Below are 10,856 nucleotides of genomic sequence, written 5' to 3' on the forward strand. Positions count from 1 at the left end.
CCCAGTACTCTTTCCTGCCATGGCAGGGGGTCGGACTAGATGATCTGCTCAGGTCCCTTCCAACCCTAGAAACTATGAAACTATATTATGAGATGCAGTGCCAAAAGCCTTACTAAAATCAAGGGACATAATTTTTAAAATTATACCTTTTTTCCAAATTTAGTATTTCTAAAAAATCTCAATTTTTATCAGTCTGAAGAGTATTATCTTAGATCCTGTTGTTTATAATGTTCCCAGCCACAAGAACTGTTAAAAAAACAAATCTGCTTGTGGTTTTTCTTTCTTTCTGGTTTGTTTTTGGTTTTTTGCTCGCTGCGGTCTAATAACTCTGTTTCTATACTCTGAGAGATCAGGTGTAACTGTTGGCTTGTACAGTGTGTACAACTGTGTGTGTGTGTGGTCTTTTGTGAGCTGAATCTTGTGTTTGACTTCATGTAGAAATGTAAATGTTTGTATGTATTTTCAAAACCTTGATATTGGCAGTGGATCAGTTTGTCATGAAACATTAAATGGTTGATGTTTTGTATTTTTTCTATGTAGGATTGCATAGCATTGAACACTCTGAAAGTAGATTTGGTTCTTCAGAGTACTACAGTGTGTGCCAAGAAGCATAAACTAGACTCTGAGTATAAAGCAGCAACCGGACATGTAAGAACTTTAGAGGTAAGCTTTGCTTTCTGTTTTTTTGTATGTTGGTAATTACTATTAATTTGAAAACTTGTATTAAAAATACTCCCAGTCTAAATAGGGCTGTTTCTGCACTCTTTCTCAGCAACACATTTCCATCTTTGTTAATGGTTTAGATGTCTTTTTGCAGCTGTATTTATTACTTTGACTGTCTTCCCTTAATACCTAAATTCATCTTTGTTTCACTTTGCTATGATGTCTGCAGTTTCTGTAAAGTTGTATTCTTTTTTTTTTTTTATGTGTTGTGCATTACCACCCCCTCCCTTTGTTTGTCTGGGCTGCCACCTAGAATTGTTGTCATGCTCTGGGAGTGAATTGGAGGGATCATTCAGTTGTGACCACCTTCCCTGAATGGATTATAGAAAATGGGCAGACCTGTATGCATATATAAGGCCAGGACAAAATCTGAAGGAGTGGGAAAGAAACCCCTCTTTTGTGTTGCTTTAGTTTCCTTATGCCTTTATTAAACTCCAGCTTTTGGTGAGCGATTGGGGGGCAGTTCTTTTTTTCATGATGGTTAAGAGGAAGTCTTTGTGAATTAAGTAGGTCCTTATACATAACTGGCTGGATCATTGTACTCAATAGTCATCAATGTCTCTGTCTATCAGGGAGCAGGTATCAAGTGGGGTTCCCTGGGGGTCTGTCCTGGATTGCATATTGTTTAATATTTTTCTTAATGATTTGCATGATGAGATTGAGTGCATGTTTTGTAGATTTTCAGACAACACCAAGTTGGGTGGAGTTGCAGATACTCTGGAAGGTGGGATTCAGAACAGACAGATTGAAGAATGGTCTGCAGTCAGTCAGATGAGATTTAACAAGGACAAGTGCATAGTGCATGCACAAATAAAGACTGGGGAATGACTGGTTAGATTGAAGTACTGCAAAGAAGGACCAAGGGTTTACAGTTGACCATAAGTTGATATGAGCCAGTAGTGCTCTCTTGTTGGAACTTCCCCTCTCCCCGAAAACCCAGCGTACTTGGTTTTATTAACAGGAGTATCACTTTGCCAATAAAGGAAAGTAATTCTACCACTCACTTCAGCACTGGTGAGGCTTCGCCTTGGAGTGCTTTGTCTTGTTTTGGGCTCTTCTTTTCAAGAAGGATGTAGACAGTTTAGAAAGGGTACAGAGCAGAGCAACAAAAATTATTAGGGGCCTGGAAGATCAGGCTTATGGGGAAAGGCTGAAAGAACTAGGGTTTAATCTGGAGAAAAAAGATTGACGGCAAATTTGATAGCAGTTTTCAAATACCTGAAGGGTGATTACAGAGAGGTTGGTAATGGACTTTTTTTCTGTGGCTGTAGGGGATAGGAGTAGGATCAATGGCCTCCAGCTTCAGAAGGAAGATTTACATTGATGGGTAAGAGGAACTTTTTTACTGAGGCTGGTCAAGCACAGTGCTACACACTTAATTAGCATTGTTTGGTTTGCAAACATGATTCACAAGATAAACCTGGAGTTTTCCAATAGAAATCTATGGTTGCGGTTTTTCTGGGTTCCTTGCAATAGAAGAATGACTCTATTATTTTTCTGTACTCAAAAAAAAAAAAAAAGAGTGAAGGCTAAGTTATGGCATTTTCTGAGGACTGACTTGAGTCTGAGGGGTGCCTTGAGTATAAAAAGTTTGAGAACCACTGTTTTAGAGCAAAGGTCCTGTCTACTAAGAGGAAAACCATTTTTTTAGAAACTGAAATTAGGTTCTTGGCAGATAGTACTCAGGCACTTGTTTCACACTTCATTTCTCATAACTAGAACCTGGTTTAAATCGTAGTACAGCTCATGATGCAGCAGCTCCTTTAATCTTGGAGTCACCCTGTGTACCCTCCTGCTATGGTTTTTGTTGCTGCTGACTGGAAGGTTCACAAAAACTGCAGCATATTTAAAGCTGTGATTTTCGTTTCCTGGCCATCAGGAGTGAGCAGTGCCAATGGGTCCCTCTGCCAATCAGTGGCAGGAGGGCGTGCGGGGGGAACTTCAAAATTAAAGGAACCACCATGATTTAAACCAGGCCCTAGTCATTACATGGAAGTTGAAGCATTTGCTGATACATCTTTCAAGACATTGTTCTTGTTGCCTTAACCAAAGATTGCAGTGGCATTGATCTAGTAAGACCAGTCCCAGGTTTGAGTCTTACTTTGTATAGTGTTTATGAGAGAACCACCAGCCTGCAAGTCTAGCTGGAAGCATGTAGTAGCATGGGTCACACATTAGTAAGGGACTGAGAATAGCTGTACAGTCCAGCTTGGTAATAGTCCTTCACAAAAAGTCATCTTAAATGAAAATCAGCATGCAATTTGATAATACCTATTGTTCCTTTTGTAGTTTTCATTTTTTTAAAGAAATAGATTGCTCGAGATATTAATTTATATTTATATAAAAAGTGTATCAGTTTCCTGATGGATAAAACTTGACAAAATGAACAAACCTCAGCTAAAAAGCGAACTGCAAGCAAATTATGAAAAAGTAATTTATTTCAGCCACTATGCTGAATGATCCAGCTAATGAGACTGAACTCAGCATAGTACCAAATAACTGGTCATGCCTTCCTTGCAGGCTCCATAGTATGTCATAAATGTCTTGTCATAAATTTACCATCCAATAAACAGGATTCCATGCAGTGATTTACTGCTCTGCTTACCAGGAAGGAGCTGAGGAGACCGAATCACAGGTAGTATTTATAGCCTTCTGCCCTTTTTCTTTTTCAGCTGCTCTTATGCTTAGTCTAACTTATCAAATAATAGAAGGGAAGTGCCTCTGATACAGATGCTATCTACAGGGGAATTTCTGGCCTTTTCTCTGGGCTCATTTGTGACTGAACCCTAGCAAACTGGTTCATTATGTGGGTTGTTTGTAAAACATGGATATTGCTGAAGTTCTGGTGCAGCCGTTTGGTAAGTTTGCAGGTCCATTATGTTAGCTGCATCACTCCCTTGTCTTATGCTCAGACATCTCCTTTCCCTGTCTTTCTAGAAACTGGTTTCTTTGGCCAAAGGCAGTTCTTTAGAATGTGTGTTATGCATCTTGCCATAAGTGCATATGTACGTTGTACACAAGATCAGATTGTTTGAAAAGGAGAGGTTCTAGGAGCCTGTCCATATCCTGTACATTTGCTTGTTCTTGTTTGAGGGCACAAAGATCAGGATGACTGATCTTCTCCTGATTCCCTGAGGAAAGCCTTGTCTCCAGCACTGGCTTTAACAAGTTAAATCACACCAGCACTTCAAATGCTGGCACTGGTGTATACAGGACTGTATCTTAAGTATGTTCCAACGGTGATTCACCTTAGTTAGTTTAACCTACCAGTTTCCTTTCCAAAGCCATAGTCATTGCCGGGGGAGACTTGAGTTACATTCCTTGAATGTTTCCAGAGCCTTGCAGGTAATTCCTGATTAAGCCGATTAAACTGTCTCTTTCTTCCTCTTTGTGGCTATATCCAGCTTGTCGAAAGGCAGAGTCATCTTGTCAGACACTTCCTACAGCATGTTGCCACCTATTATCAATTAGCACAGATGAGGTTTTCTGTTAAGTGTCAGATGCTATGCAGTGCCTCACATGTCCCAGTTTTTGATATCTGTAAAGTGGCAACATAAACCTGTCAGTTTTTGCCAGATATTGCACCTTTAACATGGTGTCTTGGTTGTCACCGGCCGGCTAGGCACTGTGAGTGTATCATGCATTAAGCTGCTGGGTTCGGGATCAAGGAGGCAAGTCGGGAATGAAGTAAAGGCAAATTTACTTATAGCTTAGCATACAACAGTTAACAGAAAGGTTAATGAGACAAACAGATAGTACAGTAATAAAGAGCTAATAGTGTATGATAACAACAGATAGAATGACAGAGTTCCCACAGGGGGTTGGCAGCTTATCGGCAGTCCCTCTATGCCAAGTTGTTTCAGCGAAGTCAGGTGTCCCTGATCAATGTTGTCCAGCGGGTCACCAGGAAGGTCTCTTGGTCAGGATCCGGTCCTCACTCACACTGGGAGTCTGGGGTCCAGGCTTGGTACAGCGATGGTCCTTCTGTTCCTTCCTTCATGCTGGTCACCTGTCATACATGCTTCTTTATACCTTATCTCATGCTAATCTGTTGGCTTTAGAGCCACTCACAATCTTGCCCTATAGCTGTTACCCTATGGGATCAAAAGGTGTTAAAATTATCATGAAAGGTTACTGCCCAAACTGGAGTTCACCCAATAAGCAAATTATACCACATTACCTTGAGGTTTGAAATTAGCATTACCTGCCTAAGCTCAACTCCTTAGTTTTTTATTCCTGGATTCCTTGGAATGTGCTGATTGTATTAGGTGGTCAGATCTTGTTATGGCTTGACGTTTAAAAAACCTGTTAGATCAGCTAATTTGTAGCTCTGCTTATTTTTGGGGCTCAGTGGTCCCATGATCAGTGCAAGCAGTTAGATTCAACACTTTGGTTAAATTGTGACAAACAAATTCCATTTGCAGGTTGCAAACTTGCAGGCTTTGCATTAGCTAATTTTAACTGCTTAGACCATTGACCGAATGCCTCCAAGAGCATATATTTATTGCTCATGATAGTAACAACTCTGGTTCTGGCTACCACACTTGGTCTGATGTCAAGTTGGGAGACAGTATTCAATTGTTTTTCACTGAGGCAACTGGTATGCCTTGTTCCCCTCTCAAGAAACAATTCTTCTTGTTAGTCAGACTGTGGGATCTCACTCATGTTCAAAGAACAGAAAATGGTCAATAGTTCTGTGGACCTTTTTTTTTGTTTGGTCCACGTGTATACTGTGATTCATTATCGTCCTGCTTTTGAGAGTTCTTGAGGACATGGATCTTGATTGCAATAGAATTTGAGGGGCTATTCACTCTCCTGAGATCTTATGCTCTTATGTGGGAGCACCTGGAGATCCCGAGCATGTGTGTATAGCCAGGACAGACTCTGCTATTTAGAATCTCATAAGCTTGTGCACAGTCGTAAATGGTCCTACTGTGTGATCCCTACCACTGTCTGCAGCATCTTGAAGCACAGTTACCATAACTACCCTATCTCATGTCCACTACTTCCTTGCTTGGGATACTGGTTTGGGTTTTCCCATTCTTTTGTGTTATGTTTTAAAGAAGAGTGAGAAGCCACCAGTTTTGGAATGAAAATCATTTTTTTCCTGAAGTTGCTATATTTGCCAGCTCTTTTGACTTTGTCAGGTGATTATGTTTGATCTCATATTTACCATTTAAATTATATTGTTTAATGACAGAATCTTGGGTTTCATCTAAACAAAAGTTTCCCACTCATAGTTACAGACAAAAACTTGAAAACAAGGACAAAGTGTAAGGTGAAGGCTCAAAAATTAGAGGGCAAACCTACCAATATATTAAACAAAAAAAAAAAAAAAAGCCCATCTCATGATTTTGGGGTACATGACTCATGTTTTCTTTGTTTTCCATTAGCAATACGAGTCACAGTCGCACCTATGTTTGGATCATGTTTTAAATGCTGTTTTTGGGAAAAGAGTATTCTTCATTTTCTGTAGGAGGAGTCTGGATTGCCTCTGACTCACGTGTTCTACCTTCAGTTTCAAGGCTTAAGTAGGCCCTATTTTAACCACTTTGATTTGCTTTTTATCAGAGCACTATTTTATATCACTCTTGCTTATGATTTACATGGATTAGTTGAATTTGCTGCATAAAAATATTGCCCAAATATTTCTCACCAACGTTTCTAGAGTCTATCTTCATTTTTTTCTCTATGCTTTCTAAATTTTCATGAAAATGACTGTCCTTTCCCTCCCTCATATATGACCACTAGTAATTTAATAACCATGCCATGAAATCATTTTCTTTAAGAGGACCATCAAACTTTAGTTGGCCCATTCAAAAACATAGAAAATGCCTTTGTTTCCTTTTGCAAACATCATGAGCTTCTAACATGACATTTTTAAATGTAGATTAAAGGAGTCTTTTCTACAAATTGGATATAAAAGGGCCCCTTTCCAAATATCTTTTGGTTTCTCCAGTAGAGCCACTGCCTTCTAGGCAAAGAGCTGAAGTGATGACAGTTGCTGATGTGTTAACGTATGGCCTGTGTCTCTTTTAGCATCTAATATTGGCTGTAACAAACAGTTAACTACTGTTAATTTTATGACAAGATAACAAATTTCCCATATCCTAATGCCTAGTGTTGGTATTGTACATTAATGAAACAGTCATGTGGTTGATGAATTTGCCATTCCACTGATGCAGTGAAAATCCTCTTGGTGTGTATGCAGCCAGGAAAGTACAGGCTATCGGTATCACCCAGCATATTTGTATCCAGCATCAAGCAACAAATCACTACAGAGAAAACCTGAGAGAGTGTACTAAAAAAATCAAAGGCTTCCTCTGCTCAGTAAAAATGGAATGTTGTCTGCTGTTGTTTAGCAGGAGACTCATTTGAAGTATGGTGCCCACCATACCTGCAGTAAAAGCTAGTGTTATAGAATTCAGAATGACAAAGTGTTGCCCTTACAGGTAACCCTTCTGCCAGGAACTGGATAGTAGTAACAAGGACTGGGTTCAAGTAATGGGTTTCAACTTTATTTTGACTTGAGCCTCCGCCCAAAGTGAGCAAACACAGAGGAAGTACCCAGCTTGTTTAGACCTTGATCTGACCAATAGCATGTTCTGGGATTTCACCTTTTTTTAGAACTAGTTGGTGATAGGTTTCTACCTGGATCTACTATTGGGACTTTTGTCCATGGGCACTTTTCCTTTAAGAATTGATGGCCAATTGCAATGCCATCTAAGGCAGGGGCAGGCAGTTATTTTGGGTGGAGGGCTGCTTACTGAGTTTTGGCAAGCCATCAAAGGCTGCATGACAGGCAGCCAGAGGCAGATAAATACTAATTTTCTAAATTTTTTAAGGGCCCCGAGGGCTGGATAGAATGGCCTGGCGGGCTGCATCCAACCCATGGGCTGCATTTTGCCCATCCTTGATATAGGGAGTAACTCCTATATGGGCTCTGTCTTGTCTTGTATTTTCCGCTCTGGATCTGAGGGTCACTTCACTGCATAGATCGGTGAGTGCTGACCCATCATTGACTTTTGTATAACTTCCCTTTGCAACATCTGATCTATCTGGACCTTTATTTATATTTCTACACTTTATCCACAAGCAGTAAAAACAAGTGCAGGTAAACCCAAAACCTCTGCACATGCATAGATAGCAAGGAGGGTATCAGAAAGGGAATTTACAGAGTTACCATAACGGAACATATAAGCAGGGTTACACAGTAAAAAACGGATTCGTCATCAACATTGGGTGAAAGGCTATGTAGTTTCTGGTTCTCACACTTACAGAAGAAGGTGAGCCATTTTTACATGTGGTGTAGTCAGATACACAGAAGAATCAACAGTTACGCTTGGGGACTTGACCAGTCAACTATTATGACTATGGCATATAGAGGTTGAAAGACACAAATTTACTTGCCAATACTTTATTCATAATGTTTGTCTCATTAAAAAATGTCAAGTGTTTGAAGTATTTTAATAAGACTTCTGAAGGCTGAACAAAACCCAGCTCATTTCAAATTTGACAGAAGTTTGCATATGTTCCTTTTGTAAGGTCTTGGCACTAGGATTTTGTGGAATGAGCAGCATGTTTTAGGTACTTGAATTGAAAGGCATTCATCTTCTGCCCCAAAAACACATACTTTGGAATACGTCAAGCTAGCAACTACAGACCCGTGGGACTTTTGTTATGTCATGGCAGAGCATTAGCATTATTTTATTAATTTTTTTCTATTTCATTTAGCTAATGAACAGGAAAAGTAAATGTATTTATGACCCACATTGAACAGTAAGGAGGATTGTTAGCCCCATCTGCTCCTCTAGATAATTGGCACAGTTACCTTCATGTTTATGATGATTGTGTTTGAAAGAGACTTGGTAATTGTCGTGCTTTGATAGCTTGTTAATTTTTAGGTTCATTTGGTGCAAACTTGTATTGATATTAATACTCAGTATGTACATTGCAGTGTTTTAAGATTTCTTTTAGGCCAAGTGTTAAGAAAATGCAAATTCCATTTTCTTCAGTTTTCAATTATTTAAATGCCGTCAGTCGTTGTGCATTCAGATGCTAAGTCATGGGAGAATACTGGCTATTGGCAACTATATTTGCTTAAACTAGCTTCTCATTTTTTAGAAAACCAACTGAGCCACTTAAATGTAAAAGAAAAGAGATGGTTAATGAACACAGACAGTATGAGAGGATTGTAAATGCCTTCTGGTAAGCTGTACCCTTGCCTCACCCTAGCATAGAATTCTTATCATGTACCTTTTAATGCTTCACCTCTTCACTCACCCGTGTATTTATTCTCTAAAACTTCATTGAGAGTGGCTTCAATCAGCTGCTTTTTATCTTCTTTTAAAAACAGTCTGCTCCCAAGACGTTGTGTCCTCTCCCAAAAGTGTTCCACTCATTTTACACCTGCTCAAGGCCTGGGGCATACAATATTCACTTCTCTGTGGTGGATTGTCTGTGCCTAAAAACATCACATTTTAAAACACTTTTTAGCTCTGAACAGCTAGAAGTGGGAGCTTTAAGAACTTGGGAAGCTGAGAGTCTTAGCTTGTCTAAGGAAGATTTAGGATTGACAGCTAGCCTTTGAAGGGCCATGGATGCTACAATACAAAAATGACATTTTCTATTTCCAAATCTTAGTACAGCCCTTTGCACTGGTTGTTTTGACTTTCTTTGAACTATTTATGTTGGATTGTAGATTGTTGTTATATACCATAATTATGTAATTATGATTACATTGTATTATAAGTATCATTAGTGATGATAGGACAATTGTTTTTATCTGAATTTTTTTTTAATCAAGAGTTTCAATTGCATTTTTTCCAAAGGTCTCTCAAACTGTTTCTGTCACTGATTTAAATGGAATAATATATTTCATAAAATATTTCATTAAAATAAATAATGCAGCTGAGTTGTTTTATTGAAACTGATTTGAAATGACCTGTGTATACCTTACTCTGCTGCTTTTGATTGCTGTATACTCCTTATGAAGTGTTCCTATGAAATATTTCTCAGTTTATAGAATCACAGAAGTAGGGTTGGAAGGGACCTTGTAGATCTTCAAGTCCTACCCCCTGCCTGGGCTGGAGAAAAACTGGGCTCAAATAACTCCAGCCAGGTAGGCATCAAGCCTCTACTTAAAGATCCCCAGGGTAGGAGCCAGCACCACTTCCCTTGGAAGTTGGTTCCAGATCCTAGCCGCCCTAACTGTGAAGTAGTTCTTACGGATGTCTAATCTAAACCTCCTCTCCAACAACTTGTGGCCGTTATTCCTTGTTATGCCAGGGAGCACTAGAGGAAACAAGGTCTCTCCCAAACCCTTCAGGTCCCCCCTCGTGAGTCACCAGGTCCCCCCTCAGCCTTCTCTTGTGAAGGCTGAACAGATTCAGGTCCCGCAGTCTCTCATTGTAGCGTCTGCCCTGTTGTCCCTGGATCATGCGAGTGGCCCTCCTCTGGACCCCCTGGACAATGTTATCCACATCCGTTCCGAAGTGAGGTGCACAGAACTGGACACAGTACTCCAGCTGTGGCCTGACCAGTGTTGCATAGAGGGGGAGGATCACCTCCTTGGCCCTACTTGAGATGCATCTGTGGGTGCACGACAAGGTCCGGTTAGCCCTGTCAACTGTGACCTTGCATTGTCGGCCCATTTTTATCTTGGAGTCAATAAGACTCCAAGATCCCTTTCTGCCTCTGTACTCTCAAGAAGGGAGTTACCCATCTTATAAGTGTGTTGCTGGTTACTACTGCCCAAGTGCAGTACCCTGCACTTGTCAGCATTTGAAACGCATTCTGTTTTTGTTAGCCCACTCCTGTAACCTATTCGGGTCTTGCTGTAGTCTTTCCCTCCCTACTAGTGTGCTTACTTCACCCCAAATTTTGGTATCATCAGCAAATTTAAACAGGTTGCTTTTCACCCCGTCATCCAAATCGCTGATAAAGAAATTGAACAGCGTGGGCCCAAGGAACAAGCCCTGGGGGACTCCGCTGCCCACTTCTCCCCAGGTTGAATCTGACCTGTCCACCACCATCCTCTGAGTATGTCCCTTCAGCCAATCTGCAATCCATCTGACTGTGTAGGCATCAATGCCACAGTCGCCTAGTTTTTTAATGAGGATGGGGTGGGAGAC

General features: G+C 40.3%; 1 protein-coding gene across 1 annotated transcript in view; it reads left to right on the plus strand.

Annotated features, from left to right (window-relative positions):
* SMC5 (structural maintenance of chromosomes 5) overlaps positions 1-10,856 on the plus strand; it is an 86,857-nt gene that overhangs the window by 48,126 nt on the left and 27,875 nt on the right. Inside the window, exon 17 of the mRNA XM_019555187.1 lies at positions 541-663. Within this exon, the coding sequence (XP_019410732.1) occupies positions 541-663 (123 nt within the window). The remainder of the gene's footprint in view (positions 1-540; positions 664-10,856) is intronic.

The sequence above is a fragment of the Crocodylus porosus genome, unplaced genomic scaffold, assembly GCF_001723895.1.
Source record: "Crocodylus porosus isolate Cpor-Errol unplaced genomic scaffold, CroPor_comp1, whole genome shotgun sequence".
Lineage (NCBI taxonomy): Eukaryota > Metazoa > Chordata > Crocodylia > Crocodylidae > Crocodylus > Crocodylus porosus.